General features: G+C 42.6%; 2 protein-coding genes across 2 annotated transcripts in view; both read right to left on the reverse strand.

Moving 5' to 3' along the window:
• Positions 1-121: 121 nt before the first annotated feature.
• Positions 122-25,937, reverse strand: LOC129701252 (uncharacterized). The gene is made up of 15 exons (XM_055642385.1): positions 23,579-25,937; positions 21,491-21,745; positions 20,615-20,875; positions 20,254-20,514; positions 18,906-19,166; positions 18,161-18,421; positions 16,344-16,952; positions 15,286-15,546; positions 13,875-14,135; positions 12,138-12,392; positions 9,594-9,854; positions 9,237-9,497; positions 1,910-2,170; positions 1,374-1,634; positions 122-738 (listed from the first exon to the last, which is right to left on the reverse strand). The coding sequence occupies exons 1-15, from the start codon at positions 23,751-23,753 to the stop codon at positions 449-451; spliced, it is 4,194 nt and encodes a 1,397-aa protein (XP_055498360.1). The 5' UTR covers positions 23,754-25,937; the 3' UTR covers positions 122-448.
• A 123-nt stretch (positions 25,938-26,060) lies between these two features.
• LOC129700662 (fibronectin type III domain-containing protein 7-like) overlaps positions 26,061-27,954 on the reverse strand; it is a 30,177-nt gene continuing 28,283 nt past the window's right edge. Inside the window, exons 9-12 of the mRNA XM_055641242.1 lie at positions 27,582-27,842; positions 26,947-27,207; positions 26,587-26,841; positions 26,061-26,347 (exon numbers count right to left, since the gene is read on the reverse strand). Of these exons, the coding sequence (XP_055497217.1) occupies positions 26,061-26,347; positions 26,587-26,841; positions 26,947-27,207; positions 27,582-27,842 (1,064 nt within the window). The remainder of the gene's footprint in view (positions 26,348-26,586; positions 26,842-26,946; positions 27,208-27,581; positions 27,843-27,954) is intronic.

The following is a 27,954-nucleotide window of genomic DNA, read 5'->3' on the forward strand; positions in this document are numbered from 1 at the left end:
ACAAATACCGAGCCACATAACGGCAATATGCAAAAGAGCCAGAATTCCACATAATGTGTGCAGAATTTGTAACATCTGTAGCAGGCAAGTTACTGGAGAGAATTCTGAGGGATAAGATATATATGCATTTGGGTAGACAAGCATTGATTGGGACGAGTCAGCATATTTCGTACATGGGAGATCGTGTCTTACAAATCTGATTAAGATTTTTGAAGAAGGAACCAAGATTCAAGAGAGTTTATTGTCATGTGTCCCACATAGGACAATGAAATTCTTGCTTTGGTTGATAAGGGCAAAGCCGTCTATATGGACCTCAGCAAGGCATTTAATATGGTTCCACATGGTATTGCAAGGAATAAATTCATCAATTGAACCTGCTAGAAAAATACTGAGCAATATATCGGTAAGATACATTAAAAGACAGAATTCCGCATAATGTGTGAAGAATTTAACAATGTACATATTTCCTGAACTCACCTGTTTTGATTGTCACCGCAGAGCTTTGTGAGCTGTTACACTCCATGCGGTTTGCCTCTACTGTTATATAGTACCTCAGTCCACAGTGCACATCAGAGACCTCACATTCAGTGCCTGTTGTATTGCAGGAGGCCCAATGGCCATTAATTCCTTGTGCTGTTACATGGTATGACTCTGAACCATTGCTGGGATCCCAAAACACCAAAATTGTGTTATTTTCACAGTTGATCTGAGCAACCACATCCTGTGGAATACAAGGCTCTACAGAAAGGAGTACAGAAAATAATTGTAATCTGTTGTAAACTCAATATTATATAACTATAAATTGCATATTATCAAATCTTGCAATGGAAGGAGGGAAATGTGACAGCTAATTGTGCAGATCGAGCTGATAAATCAATGAGACAAAGCATTCATTATCTTTGTTGCAAAATATTTAATATTGAAACTTGTCATTGAGAGCCCATGAGAGCATTTCATTTAAGACAGTGAGTCACTTTGCTGTCTATTGTACTTTGAATCTTCTCTCTATTACTCCCCATAAACAAGAGGGACTGCATATGAAAATGACCCATTAATGTCCCAACAAATACATACATTTCTGAAGCCTCAACAAACACTGAAACAATCCAGAAAGCTAGGTCCCCTGTCTAGTGCATTGTGCTTACCAGATACGACACCAATCCCATTGCTCAATTAAAGCACGAATGAGAGAAACATCCTCTACCTGACGTGATTCACTGCTGCCCATTTGAATTAACTGCTGCCCTATGTAAATTTTCATTTTACTAATTGCTTGGTTTAATGATCTACAGTTCTGTCCTGCTATGCAATTTTCTTCTTGCATTTTTGATGCTCTTTCTGTTTATTTTATTGAATAGGAAAGAATGGGTTACCTGTTTGAATTTCAAAAGTAGGACTCGGTAAACTGGTGCAATTCCCGTCCATTGCAAGGACACTTATATTGCACATCTGGCCACATGGGAGGCCGATGATCTCACAGCTTGCCTCTGTTGTATTGCATGAGTACCATTCTCCTTCCATTCCATTTGCCATGACCATGTAGAACATGGCACCTTCACTCTGCTCCCACCACACGACCATCTTGCGTGTTGTACAGTCCAAATGTGCACTCACATTCTGGGGACTGCAGGGAGCTTAAGAGACAAAAGAAGCAAAATGGGTAAAGATGTGGCCATATTTCTACTCAAATCCAAAATGATGCTCATACAAATAGAAAATGAGAAGTTTTTAAGAATAAAGACTATTATGAATTGACTTTATGAATTTCTATTGACTATTTTTATGGATTAAATGTCACAGTCAATAAAACAATGAGTTACCTGTCTGAAGTTCAACTGCTAAACTGGTGGTGCATATAAATGATAAACTCTGATATTTGTGGATAGCATGCCATGAAATAATGAGTTACCTGTCTGAATTTCGATTGAAGAACTCACAGAGTGGTTACAAGTCCTGTCCGAAGCTATAACATGCACCGAATATAACTGGCCACAGAGTAACGCGGGTGTTCTACAGGATGTTTCTGATGTGCTGCATGAGACGTTGCTCCCAGCAGCACCTTCCGCAACGGCAGTGTACCACAGTGCTCCTTTTCCAGAGTCCCACATTACCAATGCTGTATTGACATTGCAGTCCAGTTGTGCTTTGACATTATGAGGATCACAAGCGACTGGGAATAAAATTGAAAATTAAAATCTAAGTTATCGATAATATCGTTGACATTTCATAGTGTAAAATCACAGAAATGGTTTGCAGGTTAACGTTTCAGAGTTGATGCGATCGTAAAGGGCAGTGGCAGCTTGGATATGAAATTGACTAGCATTCGGAGGTCATGGTGAATGGCTGTTTATTATACAATAGAGATGTATGCCACAGTGTCCATCCAGAATTAGGATTACATTCACTAATACATTTGAGAGATTAACATTTTAGACATACATGTACAAATCTGCTAAAGAAGCAAAATTGAGCTTATGGTGAACAGCATGATGGGGAAGGACTTCAGTTGCCTGCCCGCTCCCTGCCATGGATGCCCTCCACCGAAAACGGTGTCTGAGACGGGCTGGGAAGATCATCAAAGACCCCTCACACCGCAACCATGGACTGTTTGCCCTCCTCCCATCAGGGAGGCGGTACAGGAGCCTCAGGTCACGTACCAGCAGGATGAGGAACAGCTTCTATAACAACACAATCACACTGCTGAACTCGGAGTCCCGACGATAGATTTCTCTGGTCCCTCCGTCCCCCTTTGTTTAATCATTCTGTATTTCCTGATTATTCTGTATCTTCTCTCTTTCTATTTTTTTCTTGTTTTTTCTCTTTATGTACAACTACTACGGTCTGACGCAAAACTGCATTTCGTTGTACTGATACTTGTATTTGTGCGATGACATTAAAGTTGAATTGAATTGAATTGAATTGAATTGTGAGAGGGATGAAAATGGCACATATAGAGTACTGACAATATCAGGTGATCCATTCTAGATGGAAAGGTAAGGAGAAGCAATACAAGATAAATGGCACAATCTTAACATGGGTGCAGGAACAGATAAAAACACGGTGTTGAGAAACAACAAAATGTTTGAAGATAGACTTTCCTTGTTAACTAGCATTTATTTCTATATTTGCAGCGTTTGTGCATAGCCGACATTACTTGCTCATCCCTAATTGCCTTGAGAAGGAGATGGTGCGCTGCCTTCTTGAACTGCCACAGTCCTTCTGTTGAAGATACGCTCACAATACAGTTAGGGAGACACTTCCAGGACTTAGAACCAGCAATGATGTGAGAGTAGCAAGTAATTTCCAAGTCAGGGTTTGCGACTTAGAGGGGAAACTTTAGCTGGTGACATTCCTCTGTGTTTGTGCTTTTGTCCTTCTTGGTGGAATGGGTCATAGATTTGGAAGGGAACCTTGATTGACCAAAGCGGTTGTAAATTTGGTCAAAAAGAAAAAAAAGTGTATGCATGGTTTAAGAAGATGAAATCAGACAGCGCCTTGAGGAATATAAAGTAAACAGTATAGAACAAAATTAGAAGGGCCAAAAGGGGCACAATAGGCGAGTTGGACTAAAGAGAACTCTAAGGCTTTTCACATTTAAATTAAAAAGAAGAGGGAGAAGGTGGGATCGTTCAAGGATAAATGGAGGGAATTTTTGCTTGGAGTCAGAGGATGTAGACAAGGTACTAAATGAGTACTTTTATCTGTATTTACCGAGAAAATGAATGACGTGGAGGAAATAGCAATATGGAAAGGCAGTTTAAGATTAAGAAGGGAGTGGTTTTGGGAATCCGCAAGGCCTGGTGGGACCTATCCCAGGCTGTTAAGAGAAGCAAGCGAGGAGATTGCAAGAGCTTTGACAAAGATCTTTGGATCTTCTCTAGCCACATGCAAGGTCCCAGTGGACAGGAGAGTGGCCAATGTTGTTCCTTCGTTTAAGAAGGAAAGTAGAGAGAATACAGGGAATTGTAGGCTGGTGATCCTCACGTCAGTTTCAGGAACCTAATGGAGAGGATTCTTCAGAATAGGATTTATTCCCATTTGGGAGAGAAGGGGTTAATTAGGGACAGTCAGCATAGGTTTGTACATAACAGGTCCTACCTGACTAATTTGATTGACTTTTATGAGGTGGTGATGAAGGTGATCAATGAGGATCGTGCGGTGGATGTTGGCTACTTGGATTTTAGTAAGGCATTTGATAAAGGCCCCAATGGTACGCTGATCTAAAATATTAAGATGCACGGGATTCACAGTGACTTGGTCTTATGGATGTAGTGCTGGCTTGCTGATAGAAGATAGAGGAGTGGAAGGGGGTATTCAGGCTGCTGGTCTATGACCAGTGGAAGTCCACAAGGATCTGTGCTGGGACCTCTGTTTGTGATGTGTTTAAATGATGGTCATAAACGACGACACCAGGATTGCTGGAGCTGTGAATTGTGAGGGAGGCTGTCAAAGGATGGGTTGGGGTGTAGATCAGCTACAGAAATGGGCAGAGAATTGGCAGACAGTGTTTAATCCAAGCAAGTATGAGGTGTTACACCTTGGGAGGTTGATGGTAAGGGAAGAGAGCACAATTAATGACAAGACCCTTACCAGCATTGATGTGCAGAGGGATCTTGGGGGTCAAAGTTCGTAACTCTCACAAATAGGCAACAGAGCTAGATAGAGTGGTAAAGAATGCATTTGTTATGCTTGCCTTCATGGGCCAAGGCATTGAGTGTAAGAGTTAGGAGGTCATGATGCATCTTTATAGGACTTTGGTTAGGCCACATTTGGACTATTGTATGTAGTTCTGATCAACACATTACAGGAAGGATGTGAATGTTTTGGAGATGTTGCAGAAGAGGTTTAACAGACACTGTCTGTATTATAAGTTATTAGTTATAAGGAGAGGTTGGACAGACTTGGATTATTTTCTCTGAAGGGAAGACTTGATAAATGTTTATAAAATTATTTGAGATATAGTAGACAGTCAGAATGTTAGGTTTCTTTACATTGAGGTAGTTGGGTGCCTGGAACAGGCTGCTCAGTGTGTTGTTGAGGTCAGATATGATAGCGGCATTTAGCAAGATATTTGAAAGACACATGGATATGCTGGGAATGGAGGGACATGGATATTATGCAGGCAGATAAGATTACTTGATCTCGGCATTAGGTTCAGCTCTGACATTGTGGGTCGAACTCTTGTTCCCGTACTGTACTGTTTTATGTTCAAGGTTCTATTCAGGTCTTTTGACAATTACCACCAAACTCGCTGAGGACCTCCGGCCTTTTCTATTGGTATTTCAACGTTTCACATTGTTGCGTATACGGCTGAGCTGCAACTGTACTGATACACAAGTCTAGAACAAGTCTTCAGTATTACAGCTGGGATATTACCTGGAGCCACATGTTTTGCTGTATACAATGCTCGCAGCTATTTCCCAACATCAGGTGGGGTGAACTGAATTGGCCAAAAGCGGACTTCTATAATGCGGAAAACTCGAGCGAAAGCCAAGATAGATCATCATGTATTTTTCAGCACTCACATGCTGGACCTATATTCATAGAGGTTGGAGATATTCTTGTTGTCACCTCATTCTTGCGTTTTTTTAATTGTTCACCAACATTTATGACTGGCTGTGGCAAGACTGCAGAACTTAGTTTTGGTCCATAGATGTGTCAACTGCTTAGTACACTGTTGTTGTTGTTTCACCAGGTTGGCATCTCAGTTTTGTCAATGGCCTTGTTTGCTGCGGCTGACAAACTCTTCTGCATAAAGTGTCGGAGTAACTCAGCGGGTCAGGCAGCATCTCTGGAGAACATGAATAGGTGATGTTCCAGCTCGGGATCTTTCTTCAGGCTTGGTGAGTCTGATGCACCTCCATACCCTATAGTTCTGACTTCTGCAATTAACTCTGCCTATTCAATTTCATTGATGGCAACTTTGCACATCTGATTCAATTAAAACAAACAGGCATGGTCATATCATCATATACTTATTGAAACTCTGATCTTGTTAGTGTGTATATTTGTATATGTGTATGTATATGTGGTTGTCTTTACATCTTCGCAAAAACACCACGTGCAAAGATAACATTTTTACATATTCCGATTGACATTTTTCACATCAAGGCCGGGATCACCTTATCTGAACATTTCATGCTTTATTTCTCGACTTATTCTCGACTCATTACTGATTAAGTCAAAAGACTTTGAAATTAAAACCACCAGCTTCAAATGATAATGTCACAATAGCTCAGCTAGAAGAGACCAGCCTGAATGAAGATGCCATCCTATATTTGACACGTTATTTGCGATTAAAGCTTTAAAAATGCCCACTTTCATAAGATTTTTACATATTCTGATTCACATTTTTCCCCTCTAGGCAGAGATCATGTTCACTGAAAATTTTATGCTTTATTTCTTGACATTACTGATTAAAGTTAAAGAAAAATCAAAATACCTTTAATTTCAAACCGACCATCTTCAACTGATGATTTCACAATGGCTAGACTAGCAGGGGGGAGGGCTAATTGCTATTGCAACACGCAGGGCAAGTGCAATTGGATTTTTTTTACGTCACAATGGCTAGACTAGCAGTGGGAGGGCGAATTGCTATTGCAACACGCAGGGCAAGTGCAATTGGAATTTTTTTTAAAGATCACTGCTGAGGAAGGCAAGGGGAGTGCTGGAATCTTACATTCGGGAACGGCTTGAGTTGGAGGACCACGGCTCCTGTGGGGGCTACTGGTGGGGAACGGGTGCGTTGGGGGAGCAGACCCAATGGGTCTGCACTTGGTCTAGTAGAATATAAATCCAATATCCTGGCTGGGCTATGGTTCTTCTGCCCAGTGGCTTAGGGTAAGAAGATTTAATAGATTTAGTGCTAGGGGCGCTGCACGGGCAGCAGCCTCTGCCTACAACCTGTCTGTTTTTTTCTGTCTTTTTTATTATTTTTAATTAGACTAAAGTGTTGTGTTGGGGGGAACTTTAACTTTTCTATGTGGGGGAGGGGGGCAGGGTAAGGGGGAAACCGTCTCCCAGTCTCTTCCTGGCGGGGACGCGACTATTTCTCCGAGTCGCGTCCTCGCCCCCCACCTCGCGGCCTACCAGCTGGATCGGAGCGGCCTTTCCTGCCGGGGACCGGGATCCGGACCAGGGCTGCTACAGCAGCGGCGCAGCGCTGGAGTCACCGCGGAGCGGGCGATGCCTACCTGGGTCGCCGTTGGAGCTCCGGAGCGTTGGGCCGTTGCTCCAACATCGTGGAGCTCTGGTGCGGAGAGCTTCCAACGCGGGCGGCGCTGACCATCATCGTGGAGTCTTGGGGCGCATTGCAGACGGTCTCCAGCAGCAGTCTCCACCCGGCGCGGCCTACGGACATTGGAAGCCGCCAACTCCGGTAGGAGGGGGCCGACTCTGTGTCCACGCCGCTGAGGACGTCCCGCAGCCCCGACGTCGGACTGGTATCATCCCGGCGTGCGGTCCTGGTCATCGGGCCGCCCGTAGCTGCAACTGCGGAGGGCTTGGGGAGACCCTGACCACGGGGAACAGTGGAGGAAGAAGACTGACTATGGTGCCTTCCCACACAGTGAGAAACTTTGATTCTGCTGTGTGGGGATGTTTTGTGTTAAATTCTATAGTGTGTTGAGTCCTGTTTATTTTTATTGTATGGCTGTATGGGAATTCATTTCACTGTGCCATCTGGCACATGTGACAATTAAATCTATCTTTTATCTTGTATCTGCTATTGTTTGGGTAATATTATGGCTTATTCTTAGGAGAGATTAATAGTTTTTACTTACCAAACTTTTCAATAACACTGATTCTCCTTTGTGTGGTGAATAAAATAGAAAGAATTCTGAAACATTCTAAAGTCTCTAGTCACTGCCGTTTTCTGTTTAATTCGCAGCAGCAAACTTCACAAGGAATGTAACAAATGTGGACAGGGTGCAGAGAAGACTTAGTGGACTGGGACCAAGGATGAGGGAACTCCTTTACATAAAGACACTGGAGAAGGTAGGGATGGAGAAGGAAGGTAGGGAGAAGGTTGTGGAGTTCAATATTAAGCACCTAACCATATTAGACTCAGGATTTCATTTTTTTAGATGGAGATTAAATGTGATGTTTATCTAGGGAGTGATCCCTAATAACATTGTTCAGTTCCTTAGTGAGGAGTGTCAATGAGTAATTTCGTAATCCACTCACCCAGGATTTGTGAATATGCTGTATTCCCTTTCTAATAATATTGGAAAATGTTCCATTAATCAGAAATTGCACAGAAGCAAATTTTATTCCTGTTAGATCATGGAAAAAAAAACCTTGAATTGAGGTACAGGTCCACCACTTGTTTAGTTGTAGTTTAGAGATGCAGCGCGGAAACAGGCCCTTCGGCCAGAGTACAAACCGACCAGCGATCCCCGCACACTAACTCCATCCGACACACACCAGGGACAATTTACATGTATAACAAGCCAATTAACCTACAAACCTGCACGTCTTTGGAGTGTGGGAGGAAACTCGCACAGTCATGCGGAGAACGTACAAACTCCGTAAAGACAGCACCCATAGTCGGGATCGAACCCGGGTCTCCAGCATTGCAAGAGCTGCTGTAAGGCAGCAACTCTACCGTTGCACCACCCTTGTTATTATGAATACCAAATTTATGGGCACTCTGTGCATACAAGCGAATGTTTGGAAAACTGGCGGGATGGATGGGGAGGGATTCACTGGCTGCTATGTGGCTGCAGACATCTTCTGCTGGGTGGGGACGGGACATGTTCACGTGCCTTCTCAACTCACCCACCTCCAAACCCGCCCAAGCCGCAACAAACACGGACTGGTTCAAGGCAAGCTGGGAGTGAGTGTAGGCTCACTCGCTCACTCACTCACTCACTCACTCACTCACTCACTCACTCACTCACTCACTCACTCGCTCACTCACTCACTCACTCAATGAGTCCGAGACGTTGGCTGAGAGCTGCTCTTCCCATGCCTGCTTGCTCGATAGTCACGGCTGTTTCTTTCATCCTCTCCTGCACGCAAGCTTTTATTTTATTTCCAACTTACGAACAGTTTGGATTATGAACAGTTTTCTGGAACAGAACTCTATCAAAACCCGGGATCTGCCTTATATAATATATTTAAAAAAATGTTTAACACAAGCAAAATTAATAAAATTGAAGAGTATCACATTGATATATTGCCAATGGACTTAGGAGACCATTTGTTATAAAGGTTTTTACGGAAATGAGCAATACCTGCATGTACATTGACCACTGCTGTCTGGGGTCTCCTGCAGATATCATCTGTTGCTAGAACAGAGATTGTATAATATTCACCACACTGCAGCTCTTGGGTTTGAGCCCTTGTATCACTTGTGTTGAATGAAGTTGTTTCTCTTTGACTGTCTCGAACAGTCACCGTGTACAACTTTGCTCCGTCAGCTTCATCCCACCAGAAAGATATTGTATTCAATACACAATTCAGCTCAGCTGTGAGATTCTCAGGAATGCAGGGTGCTATTCAGAAAATACAAATTAATATCAGTTCGCTGTCTTGTAAATAAACACAATGACTAAACATCAAAATAATTTCCTTGCAGGGATGTTATTTACCAGTTTGTATTTGTGCAGAAGTACTTGAAATGCCGTGCCGGCTGTAACTCAGAGTTGTTACGGTTATGTTATAGGATTGTCCGCAGTGTAAATCCAGCATTTCATAGCGCGTGTCTGTGGTGTTGTCTGAGTGTATGTGCCCATCACTTCCTTCAGCTGTTACATCGTACTTGATCGCCCCATCAGTTCTTCCCCATGAAACCACCACTCTATTGGAGGTACAATCCACATTGGTGATAATTTCATCTGGGGCACAAGGTGCTGTAGAAGAGGAGATATAAGGATGAAAATGCCATGCTAGCAGCTCACTGAATTCAAATACCTTCAATAAAGCCATGGTAATGTTATGCCGTGTTTGTCTATTCAATGTAATCACGTTAAATCCAAAGAAATTCCAGGTAAGAGTCACAAAAGTTTTCACCTACTTCGAACCCTAAGTAGTCAGTCTAAAGAAGAGTCTCGACCCAAAACGTCACCCATTCCTTCTCTCCAGTGATACTGCCTGTCCACCTGACTTACTCCAGAATTTTGTTTCTATCTCTAGTCAAATTAATGTCCTGCCTGTTGAATCTTTGCATTAATGTTTCCATGCAGTATTAAAAGGACTCTGATTCCACATTTCTTGTAGAATTACTGGGATCCACCGAGCCTGGTGAAGATTGCAGCATCAAAGGTTCTAGACAATAGGTGCAGGAGTAGGCCTTCCGGCCCTTCGAGCCAGCATCACCAGTCAATGTGATCATGGCTGATCATCCCCAATCAGTACCCCGTTCCTGCCTTCTCCCCATATCCCCTGACTCCGCTATCTTGCTCTCTCTTGAAAGTGTCCAGAGAACCGGGCTCCACTGCCCTCTGAGACAGAGAATTCCACAGACTCACAACTCTCTGTGTGAAGAAGTGTTTCCCCATCTGCGTTCTAAATGGCTTACCCCTTATTCTTAAACTGTAGCCCCTGCTTCTGGACTCCCTCAACATCGGGAACATGTCTCCTGCCTCTAGCGTGTCCAAACCCTTAATAATCTTATATGTTTCAATAAGAACCCCTCTCATCCTTCTCAATTCCAGAGTATACAAGCCCAATTAGTTGGTTAGTTGTCATAAGGGTTAGTTGGCTTAAGGGCCTATTTCCATGTTAAACTTGTGATGCCTGTTCTAGTTGGAAGATACTGAATAACATTTTTAAAGTATTCTAAGGATTTGCATTTAAATCCCCTTCACATTCCCATACTGACCTTTCTGTCCTGGGCCTCTTCCATTGACAGAGTGAGGCCACACGTAATATGGAGAAACAGCACCTCATATTCCGCTTGGGTAACTTACAACCTAACGGTATGAACATTGACTTCTACATTTTTAGGTAACTAAGCAACAAACTGCCTCCCCCCACTTCCCCCTCTTCCCCCGCCTCTCTTCCCTATGCCGCAACTGGACGCGCCTCCATTTTTCCCCCCCCCCCCCCAACAATCTGCCTATCAAAAACCCTACAACTGTATCCACCTATCACTCACCAGGCTTTGTCCTGCCCTCCTCCTTTCCAGCATTCTCCCCCCCCCCCTCCCCTACAATCAGTCTGAAGCAGGTCCCCGACTCAAACGTCATCTGTCCATGTTCTCCAGAGATGTTACCTGACCCACTGTGTCACTGTGTCTTTTTCTGACGTTTATTACCTGTTCTAAACAGATAATTCAGAGGTCGCAGTGCAAAGCTCGGCTGCCCTGACTGCTTAACTTCCAAAATAATCTGGTCATTGCAAAGCCTGTCATGATATTCTGCGGATATGACACGTTCTATAAAGACTGCTCTACTCATTCTATACCCATGGCAGTGTAGACGGACTCTGTTCCAACTCCATCTTTAAATTCTCTGATGACACCACCATTGTTGGACAAACTTGTGGGTAATGATTAGTCAGCGTATAGGAGGGAGATCGATCGCCTAATTGAATGGTTCCTGACCAATAACCCCAGAGAGCTAATTGTTGATTTTGGACGAAGAAGGCTGCGGATCCACAAACCTGTCTTCATTGGCAGACCAGTGGTGGAGAGAGACAACAACTTCAAGTTCCTGGGCTGGGTCCAGGACAGTTCTCTGAAGATCTGTCCTGGAGCCAGCACATTGATGCAATCATAAAGAAAGTCCTTCAATGCCTCTACTTCATTAGCAGATTGAGGAGATTGGATTTGTCAACAAACACTCTATAGAACTTCTACAGGGCAGAGAGCATATCAACTGGTTGGATCACAGCTGATTTGGCTACTCGAATGGTTAGGAATGAAGGAGACAATCATCAGTCCATTGAACACGACAAACATCAACTAAACCATGAAGTACAAACTATCTTAGTTGCAGCAGGAACTTTGGGCTTTTATTACTACTAACATCGTTTTTTTAATTGAACTTTTCTTTATGTTTGTTTATCATGCCATCTATTGAGTACTGTGTTAAAGATCTGTTATGCAGCTGCAAGTAAGAATTTCATTGTTCTGTTTCGGTACATATGACAATTAAACACTCCTGACTCCCAGGGTACTCTTTCTTTATTACCTGTATGAATTTCATGACTGGAGCTTTGGAGACTGCTGCAGGTTTCACCAAATGCGAGGACGGAGATGCTGTACGTTTGGCTGCAGTGAAGATCTGGGATTAGACAGTTTGTGTCGGACGTGGTACAAGTGGCCGTGTGTCCATCGCTGCCCTCTGCTGTTGCAGTGTACCACACTGTGAGATTACTCATCTCCCATGTTACAGAGGCAGTGACACCAACACTATCAGCGTGTACGTTCCGAGGGGGACAAGGGGCTTGGAGAGAGAGAAAGATATGAATTAATACAATGAGTGTAGTATTTCAAAAGTAGATGTCGGACTTTGTGGCAGTACTGGCCCATTCAGACCCTCGTGTATTTTCTGACTAAATATTTTCTGTATTTTTTAAATAGATCAAGGCTGATCTGGAAGAATTATTCATTGAGTCATGGAGTGATAGATACAGTGTTGAAAATTGCCCTTCGGCCCAACTTGCCCATGCTGGCCAACGTCTCAACTACACTGGCCCCACCTGCCTGCGTTTGGCCCATATCCCACCAAACCTGTCCTATCCATGTACCAGTCTGTTTCTTCAACATTCACTTGCACCATGGGTCCATTTACCTTCGTGTCCTCATGTAATAGAATCAATCAATTCAAAATTTGAATATGTCAATTAATCTAACCTCAGTAACTCATTGGGGTGGAGAAATCTAGATTTCTATTGATGTGGCATTAGAATTTCAGACCTAATTCCTGAAAGATCTTATTCAGCGTTTTACACTGATTATGTGTTGCAAAGGTCTCCATCATCACAGTGTCTATCTCCCCACATAATTCCTTTAATCCTTTCAAAAACCCTCTTTTAGACTAGTTTAGTTTAGAGATACAGCGTGGAAACCGGCCCTTCAGCCCTCCGAGTCCACACCGACCAGCGATCCCCGCACACTAACACAATCCCACACACACAAGGGACTCGGTTGCCATGCTGTGAGAACGGAGAGGTTGAGAAGGAGTTTCTTCCCAGAGGCCATTAGGACTGTAAGCTCCTATCTCACCAGGGACTAACTCTACTGTACCATTTTACTGGGATTTTTTAAATTGCTGTTTTTTTCCTTTTTCTTTCCTCCAACAATATGTAATATGTGAATCTGTGATTCTGTTCCATTCTGTCTGTAGTTTGTTTGTTTGATGTCTGTTTTTGCACAAAGTCCGCGAGCATTGCCACTTTTCATTTCAATGCACATCTCGTATGTGTATGTGACGAATAAACTTTTACTGAAGCCAATTAACCTAGAAAACCATACGTATTTGTAGTGTGGAGGAAACCAGAGCACCCGGAGAAAACCCATGCAGGTCAACGGGAGAATGTACAAACTCCATACAGACAGCACCCGTAATCAGGATCAAACTTGTGTCTCTATAGATGTATGGCAGCAACTCTACCGCTGCATCACCGTGCAGCCCTTAATCTTAATCTTAAAAGAATACTAGTCTAGTCTGCATTTGAAGTTACAATGAGCTTTCCAGCGTTTATCAGCAGGTTAGCATTGGAAATTTCCATTGTTCTTGTGGTCAAGAGGTTGGCCTGAAACCCCAGAAGCAGAAATGAATCAGATGAACCAGTCTATTGCATGAGATGCATGGTATTGTGGAATCTGCATTTCCTGCAACATCGTAAATTAGCCGTAGCCATTAACCCAAATTAACTTCTGCATTGTAACCTGTTTTACACATCAGAGACATTGGGACTGTTACCTGTTGCAGTTTCAAAAACGGAAGTGTTTACACTCTGACAGTAACTGTCCATCGCTGTTACAGTTAGTGAGTACATTTGACTGCAGTGCAGGTCCATGAATTCACAGCTTGTTCCGGTTGTGTTACACAGTGAAATGTGTCCATCTTGTCCTTCTGCTGTTGTAATGTACCACATCGCCCCATCACTCTCCTCCCAGGCCACTGATGTACTCTTGGTGTCACAGTTCAGACCGGTGGAGATGTCCTCTGGTGCACAAGGTGCTGCAAAGTACAGAAACAAAACTAACTGTGACTGGACAGGAAATGTAAATCTTTCAAAATCTATGGTACTGACAACATAAAATTAACATCCTTTTTCATAACTTGCCTGAAATTGTTGGGAGTATTTAAAAAGGAATTCCATTTACATAGGAATTTTCTCCATAAACTATACATGACTTGTAGGTACAAGAGTGGAACTCGCTATCAAAACATGGAGGGGACAGTGGACACAATTTTTTTGGCGTCCGCGCGCGCATGCGCACACTCATACACACACGCGCGTGCGAGGCTTCGGAGGCTCAATCCAGCGCTAAATGCAGCTCAACTCTGCCCCCCCCCTCGGGTTTTCCGCCCCTGCAGAGTCATACAGCATGCATATAGGCTCCTCAACCAAACTTGTCCATGTGAGCCAAGATGCCTCACCTAAGCTAGCCCCATTTACCCGTGTTTGGCTCATTTCCCTCTGAACCTTTCCTCAGTGTGTACCTATCCAAGTGTCTTTTAAACGTTACTAGACGACCCGTGGACCCGTTGGGTCCCTGTTGTGTCGCCAGTCAAGTACACATGGAAGAATTAGATCAAAATGGCGATCTGTGCACACGTGGATACCGGACCCAGCAATCCTTCCCCAACTACGCAGGCGCGGCTGATGACGACCCATAGGCCCGTGGGTCAAGTGCTGCGCAGGCATGACTGCCACGTTGAAACTCGTCCCGTTCACAGTGTAAAGTTAATTAAAGTATATTAGGTGAATGACTTTGTAAAATAGAATGAAACTTGATACGGCGTACAGCAGGTGAATGGTGAGTTAAGGCGCCCCTAAAATTGTTGCGCTATCATGTACTGTTTTGGCTGTATTTCGGGAACATACATACATACAAGATTACACTTTTAGTTATGTATAGATTATACCTCCCTCACTTACTTCCATATATGCCGGAGGAAGTAGTTGGGGCAGGTGGTATCATAACGTTTATGAGATATTTGCACAGGTACATGGATATGATAGGTTTAGAGGGTCAGGTGGGACCACTGTAGACGGGGCATGTTGGTGGGCATGGGCAAGTTGGGCTGAAGGACTTGTTACCATGCTGTTTGATTCAATGACTCTATGACCCTACCAGGAATAAAAATTCATGCAAAAACATACCCGTGTTGAATTCAAACTGAGAGCTCTGTGAGTTGTCACACACACCATCCAATGCTGTCAGAGTTAGGTTATACATTTGTCCACAGTGTAGGTTGCTTATCTGACACTCTTTATTGACTGTCTCACAGGAAACTGTGTGCCCATCATTTCCTTCTGCTGTGGCAGAGTAAGACACTGCACCTTTAGTGTGGCTCCACAGCACAGAAGCATCGTTTGTGTCACAGTCCAGCTGAACATCGAGATTCTGTGGGAGGCACGAAACTGAAAAAAGCAAAGAGATGAACAGTAGTTGTTAACTTAACCAAAATCTTCAAGCAAATATGCCGTGTATGGCTCTATAATATTCGGTGTACACCCCTTTTGGAATTGCACTAGGACTAAGACTATGGGATATGTGGGATAACATGGAACTACTGTGAATGGGTGAATTGATTGTTGGCGTGGACTCGGTAGAACAAAAAGTCTGTTTCAATGCTGTGTCTCTAAATTAAACTAAACTAAGCTTAAACTAAACTAAATTAAACTAAACTAAACTAAATTAAACTATGCTATGTCTTGCATTGTGAGTATGGGAATGGCAAGAAGCTGTTGCATGTTTGTTGGTTGGTAGACAGATAGGTAAATATTCTGAGACTCCATAGGTTTCTCTCAATAAAAGAGTTCCTTAGTTTAGTCATGAATGTTATCCTACTGTATTTTACAAAGTGAAACTGACTTCGAGTGTAGTATGGTGCAGAAATGAAGATTAGTGTGACTAACACTAATTCGGAAGGTTACAGTGTGGAAACAGGCCCTTCGGCCCACTGAGTTCATGCCGACCAGCGATTGCCGTACACTAGCATCATAGAGGCAATTTACAATTTTTACCAAGGCCAATCAACTTACAAACCAGTACGTCTTTGTAGTGTGGGAGGAAACCGGAGCAACCAGGGAAAACCCACAGCGGTCGCGGGGAGAACGTAAAAACACCATACAGATAGTGCCTGTAGTCAGGATTGAACCCGGGTGCAGTAAGGCTGTAATTCTACCACTGCTCCACCGTGCCTCCCCACAGTTACCTGTTCTCCTTGTGACGGAAGGACTTTCAACACTGTCACAGGTGTCATCAATCGCATAAACTGAGAGGGTGTAGGTCTCTCCACAGTGCAGGTCGGTGATATCACACAGTGTATCATTGGCACTGCATTGCTGCACGTTGCTCCCTTCTGCAGTAGCCACGTATGATATTGCACCTTCACTGAACTCCCAGGAGACCGACATATGTCCAACATCACAGTCCATGTGAGCGTCAACATTCTGGGGCACACACGGTACTGCAACGGGAACATTCATAAGTATAGACTGAGGATACACTCCGAATAACATATAGAAATTATAGATATGATTCCATATACCACACAAATTACCTGTTTTAATTGTTAAAGCAGAGCTTTGTGAGCTGTTACACTCCATGCGGATTGCCTCTACAGTTATATAGTAGTGCAGTCCACAGTGCACATCAGAGACCTCACATTCAGTGCCTGTTGTATTGCAGGAGGCCCAATGGCCATTGATTCCTTGTGCTGTTACATGGTATGACTCTGAGCCGTTGCTGGGATCCCAAAACACTGATACGGTGTTATTTTCACAGTTAACGTGAGCAGCCACACTCTGTGGGATACAAGGTACTGCACAACAGAGAAAACATACTCAACACATGTTTTAAACACTTCAAGATTTAACAATGTAATTCTATTAAAATTTACACACTAGCACCTAGCAGCAGCTGTCAGGAAAAGTGCACGTTAACTTTTACAATGAGGTAACGAGATAATCAACTGTATTTGAGGTAGACACTTTGTGACTGGTAGCCCATAAAACCGCCCATTTCATGGATTAACTATCCTACTTGGTAATGTTTACTCCACATGAGCACATAGATGCTAATCTTAATCAATTTGTGAATACGTTTTCCACATTTTACTATTGTCCAAGGGAAAGACATGAAAACAACAGCAACCTCAACAAACACTAAATGCAGTTGAATCCTGTTGCAACTTGGATCCCAGACATTAATTTTGCTGTGCATTAATGTTTTGATGATTGTATGCATGTTAATGTGATATGCAACATATCATGTATCTATACACTGTAAAAGACTCAAGTGTAATCATGTATTGTATTTCTGCTGAATGGATAGCGCGCAACATAAGCTTCTCACTGTACCTTGATGCAAGTGACAATAAACTAAACTGAAATGAGCACATGTACAATACATTACAATTAAAGGTAATGTGACTGATTTTTTTGTAGTAATCCATGTTTATTAATAGAAGATAGAAACATAGAAACATAGAAAATAGGTGCAGGAGTAGGCCATTCGGCCTTTCGAGCATGCACCGCCATTCAATATGATCATAGCTGATCATCCAACTCAGTATCCCATACCTGCCTTCTCTTCATGCCTCTGATCCCTTTAGCCACAAGGGCCACATCTAACTCCCTCTTAAATATAGCCAATGAACTGGCCTCATCTACCTTCTGTGGCAGAGAATTCCAGAGATTCACCACTCTCTGTGTGAAAAATGTTTTCTCATCTCGGTCCTAAAAGACGTCCCCCTTATCCTTAAACTGTGACCCCTTGTTCCGGACTTCCCCAACATCGGGAACAATCTTCCTGCATCTAGATAGACAAAAATGCTGGAGAAACTCAGCAGGTGAGGCAGCATCTGTGGAGCGAAGGAACTCACCCGTTGAGTTTCTCCAGCATTTTTGTCTACCTTTTTCTTTCTTAATAATGTTTATTGATATTGGGTTTTATTCCTATGCCAATTATGCAAATTAAACGATTCCTTGGTTATTTTCTGGTTTTCACATAATTAAAAAGTAATTTTACCTGTTTGAATTTCTTCAGCTGAACTTGGTAAACTGGTGCAATTCTCATCCATTGCTAACACAGTTACATTGTACCACTGGCCACATGGGAGGCCCAGGATCTCACAGTTTGCTTCGGTTGTGTTGCACGAGTAGCAGTCTCCTTCCATTCCTTCTGCAATGGCCGTGTAGAACACTGCACCTTCACTCTGCTCCCAACACACTGATGTTGTGCGTGCTGTACAGTCCAAATAAGCACTTACATTCTGGGGACTGCAGGGAGCTGAAGAAAAAAAAATTAATTAGTCTTGAACTTAAATTCACAGATCTTAACGTGCAAACACAGATTTGAAGAAAATGTATGAGTAGTTCTTTCTATTACAGATTAAACACTGATTTTCCAGCAACTGATGGCCCGCCCACACCCATAATACAGACAAAATCACAAGAGCTCAGTTGAAATTCCCTGAGTGGCCACAGGTGGCATTGCAAGTGGTGAGCGCTCATGTCCCTCCATCGTGAAAGAATGAACTATTCTCTCAATCTTCTCTCCTAACTGTTTCGCAAAGACAATACTATAAACCCGTTCCTTCTCTCCAGAGACGCTGCCTGTCCCGCCGAGTTACTCCAGCATTTTGCGTCTATCTTCGGTTTAAACCAGCATCTGCAGTTCCTTCCTATACATTCCATCATCCCACATATTATGTGAACATATTGAAGTAATGTCTGGCATTGCAAGCCACATCAGTCAGTAAATAATGAGTTACCTGTCTGAATTTCAGTTGAAGAACTCACAGAGTTGTTACAAGTCCTGTCCGATGCTACAACATGTACAGAATATAATTGGCCACAGAGTAACGCGGGTGTTCGACAGGATGTTTCTGATGTGCTACATGAGACATTGTTCCCATCAGCACCTTCTGCAACGGCAGTGTACCACAGTGCTCCTTTACCAGAGTCCCACATTACCAATGCTGTATTGACGTTACAGTCCAATTGTGCTTTGACATTATGAGGATCACAAGCGACTGGAAATAAAAGGAAAGTTGGATGTCAGGCAGTTGGACCACCTTGATTAATCAAGTAAAGAAACAGATCAATGTAGTTTTGAAAATGTCAATCATACTCAGAAAAATATTTAGAAATATCTTCCTAAATTGAGGGGCAAGGCAAAGATGGCAGTGAAACTTTATAAATTACAGGTTCAACCACAACTGGAGTGTTGTATCTATTTTCAGATTAAAGATGATTAACATGGTCCAGGAGAAGAGAGACACAAAATGCTGGAGTAACTCAGCGGGACAGGCAGCATCTCTGGAGAGAAGGAATGGGTGACTCAAGAGGGAGGTGAGCACATTGGCACAAACGAGGTAGGTAGGGAAAGGAATGAGGTACTGCAATACATGTAGAGGGAGTTAGGTAAAAGGCTAACAAGCAGGACGTCCAAGGGTGTGATCTCTGGAGTGCTTCCAGTGCCACGTGCTGGTGATGGTCGGACCAAAACGATAGGAGAGATGAATGTGTGGCTAAGGAGTTGGTGCAGGGGCAGGGTTCAGATTTCTGGACATCTCTTCTGGAGCATCTGCAGTTCCTTCCTACACACATGGTCCAGGAGAAGGCGTGGAAGAGAGTTATCATAATGATATTTGGGGTGAGGGGATTCAACTATATCCAGATGATGGAGTGGGTACATTGTCCTCTTTAGGATTGTGAAGATGGAGTGTAGAGTTAAATATAATGGCAAAGAAGCAGATATGAAGTAAAATATATTATTACACAATGAAAGTGACCTCTGGAATACATGGCCTTGAATGAAAGTTGAAGGAGTTCCAATTATGATCTTTACCAGACAATTGGATAACTATTTTTAGGGCAAAAGAGGTAGCTGGCAAAATAATTCTTGTTGGGGATTGAGTGGGCCACAGACATGATTCTGAACCAGACCTGGAGGAAGTGCATGAGGGAATTGAGCTAAGATATTTAAAAATTACGCTGCACAATCACAGAGCAACATTTAGCAAGATAAATATTAATAACTTCAAAATAACAGGTTGATGTTTGAATATTGCTAATGAAACCTCACACTTCAGTTGATGGCACTTTCAAAAGTTTTACCTGCATGTACATTGACCACTGCTGTCTGGGGTCTCCTGCAGATATCATCTGTTGCTAGAACAGAGATTGTATAATATTCACCACACTGCAGCTCTTGGGTTTGAGCCCTTGTATCACTTGTGTTGAATGAAGTTGTGTCTCTTTGACTGTCTCGAACAGTCACCGTGTACAACTTTGCTCCGTCAGCTTCATCCCACCAGAAAGATATTGTATTCAATTCACAATTCAGCTCAGCTGTGAGATTCTCAGGAATGCAGGGTGCTATTCAGAAAATACAAATTAATATCAATTGGCTTGCTATCTTGTAAATAAACACAATGACTAAACATCAAAATAATTTCCTTGCTGGGATATTATTTACCAGTTTGTATTTGTACAGAAGTACTTGAAATGCCGTGCCGGCTGTAACTCAGAGTTGTTACGGTTATGTTATAGGATTGGCCGCAGTGTAAATCCAGCATTTCATAGCGTGAGTCTGTGGTGTTGTCTGAGTGTGTGTGCCCATCACTTCCTTCAGCTGTTACATCGTACGAGATCGCCCCATCAGTTCTTCCCCATGATACCACCACTCTATTGGAGGTACAATCCACGTTGGTGATAATTTCATCTGGGGCACAAGGTGCTGTAGAAAAGGAAATATAAACGTTAAAATCTATGGCACCGACAGGCAGCTCTGGAAGGTTAGATCTCATGGGACGTAAGGAGAGCGAGCAAACTGGATACAGAATTGGCTTCATGGAAGGAAGCAGAGGGTGGTAGTAGGAAGGTGTTTTTGGACTGGAGGCCTGTGATGATTACTGTGCCTCACGGTTCAGTGCTGTGCCCATTGCTCTTTGCTGTTTATATCAGCGATTAGGATGAAAATGTACACGGCAGGATTAGTAAGTTTATAGATGACACTAAAGAGGCTGGTATTGTAGATAGTGAAGCTTGGTGTCAACAATTACAACATGCTCGTGATCAGCTGGACAAATGGGCTGAGGAATGGCTAACAGAGTTTAATGCAGATATATGCAGGGGCTGCACAGTGGATTAGTGGTAGTGCTTCTATCTCACAGCGACAAAAGACAATTCAATAGCTGCTTATGAGACCTCAGAGTATTGGACTGAGCTGCACAGTTTACTATAACTTCTATGGTAACCACACTTCAGACACAATCGCTCATTTGTGCAGTATCTCAAGCTATCCTTCAAAGAAGAAAGATATTACTGAAGGTACGTTCTCTTTCTGTGTTACCTGTATAAATTTCATAACTTGAGCCTTGGAGACTGCTGCAGGTTTCACCAAATGCGAGGACGGAGATGATGTACGTTTGGCTGCAGTGAAGATCTGGGATTAGACAGTTTGTGTCGGACGTGGTACAAGTGGCCGTGTGTCCATCGCTGCCCTCCGCTGTTGCAGTGTACCACACTGTGAGATTACTCATCTCCCATGTTACAAAGGCAGTGACGGCAACACTATCAGCGTGTACGTTCTGAGGGGGACAAGGGGCTTGGAGAGGAAGAAAGAGAAACAAGAGATCATGAATGGTCTGAAGAAGAGTCTCGACCCAAAACGTCACCCATTCCTTCTCTCCAGAGATGCTGCCTGTCCTGCTGAGTTACTCCAGCTTTTTGTGTCTGTCTTTGGTTTAAACCAGCATCTGCAGTTCCTTCCTATACAGATCATGAATCAGTGATAACACTGTGGCATTTCAGTGGCGAATGCAGGATATTGGGCAGGAGCAGGAACTTAGCTCCGTGATCTAGGTGGATGTTGTCTATATTTATAAACTATACCAGTTTATATATGAATGTTACCCTGTGTCTTGGATGAATTTCTCTATACATTTGGATTAATAAATATCTATTGTTCAGATTTATGATCATTTTAATTAATCTAGCCTCAAAACAAAGTAAGTATACCCTGGAGGAGTTTCGGGAACTGAGTTTCGAGAATGCTACAAAAGGCAGCAAAATCAGGAAGGCAAAATGGGGATAGGAGATAGCTCTGGCAGATTAGGTGAAGGATAATCGCAAGAGGTATTAGAAGTACTTTTGGGGGAAACGTGTAACCAGATAGTGAATGGGGCCCATCAGGAATCAAAGCGATCAATTCTGTGTGGAGCAACATGAGATGGGCAAGGTCCTCAATGAGTATTTCTCCTCTGTTTTGAACACGGAGAAAGACATTAGAATTGGAGAAATTGGAGCAGTGAATGGAAGTGTTTTGACCGTCAATGTTACGGTCGTGGAATTTGAAGATCTTAACGAGTGTAAAGGTGGTCAAATCTCCCGGGCCTGATCAGATATATCCGTGGACACTGTGGGAAGCTAGAGAGGAATTTGCAGGTGCCCTGGCTGAGATTTATGAGTCATCATTAAATATGAGCGAGATGCTGGAAGACAGGATGGTGGCAAATGTTGTGCCTCTATTTGAGAAGGGCTGCAGGGAAAAGCCTGGGAACTATAGGCCAGTGAGTCTAACATCTGATAGATCTGCCATGATTGACCGGCGGGGGAGACATGATGGGCCGAATGGTCTAATTCTGCTCCTAGAATTTATGAACTTATGACATGTTGTGCAGTTTAGGACTTTATTCCTTGGAGCACAAGTGGCTAAGGGGATGATGTTTTATGGGTGTATAATATCAGGAGGGGAGGCGGATAGATAGGTTAAATACACAGAATCTTTTTCCAAGGGTAGGATAGTCAAGTGGTTTAAATGAGAGGCGGAAGAGTTAATAGGAATCTGAAGGGAACCGTTTCACACAAAGGTGGTGGGTAATGGAATGAGCTACTGGAGGAAGTAGCTGAGGCAGGAACATTTTAAAGGAGTTTGAAAAAGTACTAAAGTTTTGAGGAATGTGGACCCTGGTAGAGCTGCTGCCTCACAGCGCCAAAGACTTGGGTTCCATCCCGACCTCAGGGATTGTTTGTGTGGAGTTTGCATGTTCTTCCTGTGACAGCATGGGGTTTTCCCTGAGTGCTCCGGTTTCCGCCTACATAATAAAAACATGTGGGACTCAGGTTAATAGGCCTCTGCAATAATATGGCTGTAGTATGTAGGTAGTGGATGGAAAAGTTGGATGACATAGAACTAATGTGAATAGTTGTTCCTTAGTCAGTATGTGCCGAAGGGCCTGTTTCTATTCTGTATCTCTAAAGTAAACTAAAATAAACTAATGTAAACTAACCTAAATTAAAGTAAATGAAACTAACTCTAAATTTAAGGAGGTTTCCCCATTATCCAGGACACCAAGACCACTGGCAATCACTGAAAATCAAATCACCTGCAGATGTTGTAACTTCCTCCTGTCAGAATTTTCAAAAATGACTGTTTTACCTGTTTCAGTTTCATAAACGGAGGTGTTTACACTCTGACAGTAACTGTCCATCGCTGTTACAGTTAGTGAGTATGTTTGACTACAGTGCAGGTCCATGAAATGACAGCTTGTTCCCGTTGTGTTACACAGTGAAATGTGTCCATCTTGTCCTTCTGCTGTTGTAATGTACCACATCGCCCCATCACTCTCCTCCCAGGCCACTGATGTACTCTTGGTGTCACAGTTCAGACTGGTGGAGATGTCCTCTGGTGCACAAGGTGCTGAAAAGTACAGAAACAACAAACTGGCCGTGATAAGGGACGGAATGTATTGAATACTGAATGTTACTTTATAATAACGTTTACAGCATATACACTGTAGTATTTGTTCAAGAAAGAAATCCCTTCACATCTTTGACCATGCTAGAGGTTTTTAAAAAAGCAAATATCTATTTTGTAATCTTCCCTATTGTTTCTGTGCTTACAGTTTTGGTTTACATCTTACAGAATTTGTGTCTGTTCAGTCTAAATGACACAGAAAAAGTAACTTGTTCCCTAGAACCACTTGTGTGGGGATCGCTAGTTGGCCTGGACTTGGTGGGCCGAAGGGCCTGTTTCCGTTCTGTATCTCTAAACTAAATTAAACTAAACTAAAGCTTCACTGTCTGTCGGGGACATTTGGCTTTATTTTGTGTGTCATTATTTAGTTTTTATTAATTTAATTTTTGGTCTGCCCGTAATTATGTGGGTGGGATTTATTACGTAGTCGGTGGCGTGTTTACTGCTGGGTTCTCTTGTGCCGAAGCTTAGTTTGCTAGTTAGTTTAGTTTTAGAGCTCAACATGGCTAGAAGGAATACCCTTTGACCATGTGGAATTTTACCGAAACAGGAGGAGTTTTCTTATGTTTAAAAGCGATATGCTGGAGTTTGACGAAGATTAAAGTGTATGAGTCAGAGAAGGTTGGATGAATATCTTACTGTTTTTCTTCAACAATAAAGAAACTATTAATCAAAAGACTGTGTTATGAAGATTTATCTTTCGAGAAGCTCTGAAAGTCTCAAGGAGAGCTTACTTGCGTAATATGACATACCTCTAACCCCATGTTGTCTCTTAAGTGGATAGAGGGAGTAATCTCTTAAACAATATCAAAGTCTTCCGCTACATCGAGTCGAAGGGTACCTCTGACAGGAGATGTGCCGCATCCCAAAGAAGAGGGACAGAAGATAAGGCCAGGATCTCAGGAGAGATTCGGCCAGAAGACCGGTTCGAGAAGAGAAACTGAAGACAATAGAATCGGCCAGAAATGGCTTAGAGGTTTATTGGCAGTGACATGAATTATCTGAAGATTGAAGACATTATCACGAAATCGTGAGTAAAAATCGACTATTATACTTTTGAATTGAAGCTGGAAAGCTTTAATGTGAACGGCTTCTGTAAGGTGATTCGAAAGCTAGTTCTGCTAGCTTGGAAGATAGCCAACAAATTGTTTTTTCACTTTGTCTGGGGAAATCCAGATGTCTGACCTTGAGTTGTTTTGAAGTCAAGATAAAACACATTCCTTTTGAACTAACGTCATTATCAACTTCGAAGATATTGTGGATGTTGCCTGAAAATCCAATCTGTTATTGTTCTTGAGAAGGTGTTTTCAAAACATTCTGCCCTGACGTTTATCAACAAGACTAAAGCAAACTGAAAAAGTTCTTGTTCGTCCAATTTTACGACTTGGCAATCTGCCAAGACCTGTTTTAAATCCATGAAGCAAGAAGATGGAAGAACAGGTGAGTCAGAGTAACCACAACATGGCAGAGCCAGGCAAAAGTATCGAGAAGATGCAGATAATACCCAAGCTGCCTACCTGATAGAAACCGAGAATGAGAGAAACAAGTTATGGAAACGGGTTACCAAATTAATTGAGAATCAGAAGAAACTAATGGAATCAGATAAGAATGCCATCAAAGTGGAATCTAATCTGAGCCAACTACTTAACCTCTGCCAGGAGGTTCAAGAAAGAAAAAACGCATTGATGGACTCTGAGCCATCTCTGAAAGAACGCGAAAGACACACCCTGTGGTATGCAGTAAAGGTGAAGTTATTCAATGATTTCATGGATGAGGTGGAGGAGTGGTTATCTGAAATTATACCACAATTTATGTGCTCAACAGCTGGAAATGCGATGCAACAAGGTGCTGGAATGGAAGATGAGATTACACCACGAGATAGTTCCTTCCTATGCATGTAGATAAAGTTACCATTGGGGGTACAAGATACCGCTGGAATCTTGAGCAAAAAACAACTGCTGAAGGTACTCAGTAGGTCAGGCAACATTTGTGATGAAAAGTGGACAGGCGACACACTTTGGGTTGGGACCCTTCTTCAAAACTGGACAGACCTCCTGAAACATTGTCCATTCATTTCCATCCACAGATGCTGCCTGACCCATTCAGCTCCACCAGCAGTTAGTCTTTTGCTCAAATTACTACTGGGAATATGTTGTCTTAATATCTATCCATTCCAGACAAGAGACTTACCAGTGTGGAATACAATCTGAGGGCTTTGTGAGTTGTCACACACACCGTCCCGTGCTGTCAGAGTAACATTATACTCCTGTCCACATTGTAGGTTAGTTATCGGACATTCCCTATTATCCGTCACACAGGAAACTGTGTGCCCATCACTTCCTTCTGCTGTGGCAGAGTAAGACACTGCACCTTTAGTGTGGCTCCACAGCACTGAGGCATCGTTTGTGTCACAGTCCAACTGTACATGGACATTCTGTGGGATGCACGAGGCTGAAAAAACAAAGAGATGAAGAGCATTATTTCATCAACGTTTGGTGGACTTGGTCAGTCAAGGAATCTTTTCCTGATATTTATCTGTTTATTCCTATTATTGCCGTGGACTTACGGAGTGTCTTATCTTCAAGCGAATGCAGTTTTAGAAGAACAGTGTTTTAGCCAGTGCAGAATTTGATGTTAGTAATCTGATAGAGAAACGAGTGATTCAGGAGATTGTACTGCTGTGCATTTACCTGTTCTCCTTGTGACGGAAGGACTTTCAACACTGTCACAGGTGTCATCAATCGCATAAACTGAGAGGGTGTAGGTCTCTCCACAGTACAGGTCGGTGATATCACACAGTGTATCATTGGCACTGCATTGCTGCACGTTGCTCCCTTCTGCAGTAGCCATGTATGATATTGCACCTTCACTGAACTCCCAGGAGACCGACATATGTCCAGCATCACAGTCCACGTGAGCGTCAACATTCTGGGGCACACACGGTACTGCAACAAGAACATTCATAAGTATAGACTGAGGATACATCAAGGGAAACTCTCCAAATAATGTATAGAAATTATAGATATGATTCTATATATCACACAAATTACCTGTTTTAACTGTTAAAGCAGAGCTTTGTGAGCTGTTGCACTCCATGCGGATTGCCTCTACAGTTATATAGTAGTTCAGTCCACAGTGCAGATCAGAGACCTCACATTCAGTGCCTGTTGTATTGCAGGAGGCCCAATGGCCATTGATTCCTTGTGCTGTTACATGGTATGACTCTGAGCCGTTGCTGGGATCCCAAAACACTGATACGGTGTTATTTTCACAGTTGATGTGAGCGAACATATTTTGTGGGATACAAGGTTCTGAATAGTTGAGAAAACATCGAAAAAGAATCCATCAAAAATTGTGGATTTAATATTGCAGTTAGACTGAGTACTTTCACTCCATTTTGCCAAGGGAAAAACATATGAACATAACAGCAATAATCTGTTAGCTCTCAGCTGAAGAACTCCCACAACCTCAACATCACGAACGTAATGCTGTTGAATCTCCATATTGCATCTTGGATCCCAAACTTCAATTATGGCTACGTTTTGGCTACGTATATTTACACCACAATTAGAACAGATAATTAGTAGTAGTTATCATGATTATTAATATGCATTTTATAATCATTTAAATCATTCCTGACGATTGGTTATTTTCTGATTTTCACATAATTAAGAAGTAATTTTACCTGTTTGAATTTCTACAGCTGAACTTGGTAAACTGGTGCAATTCTCGTCCATTGCTAACACAGTTACATTGTACCACTGGCCACATGGGAGGCCCAGGATCTCACAGTTTGCTTCAGTTGTGTTGCACGAGTATATGTCTCCTTCCATTCCTTCTGCCATGGCCGTGTAGAACACTGCACCTTCACTCTGCTCCCAACACACTGATGTTGTGCGTGCTGTACAGTCCAAATAAGCACTTACATTCTGGGGACTGCAGGGAGCTGAAGAAATATTTTTAAAACTGGGTAAAGATTGTTGGCCTTATACTTAAATTCACAAATCTGAACATGCAATGTCAAATTGAAAGAAAATGTTATACATAGTTCTTTCTAA

The sequence above is a fragment of the Leucoraja erinacea genome, chromosome 10 (assembly GCF_028641065.1).
Source record: "Leucoraja erinacea ecotype New England chromosome 10, Leri_hhj_1, whole genome shotgun sequence".
NCBI lineage: Eukaryota > Metazoa > Chordata > Chondrichthyes > Rajiformes > Rajidae > Leucoraja > Leucoraja erinaceus.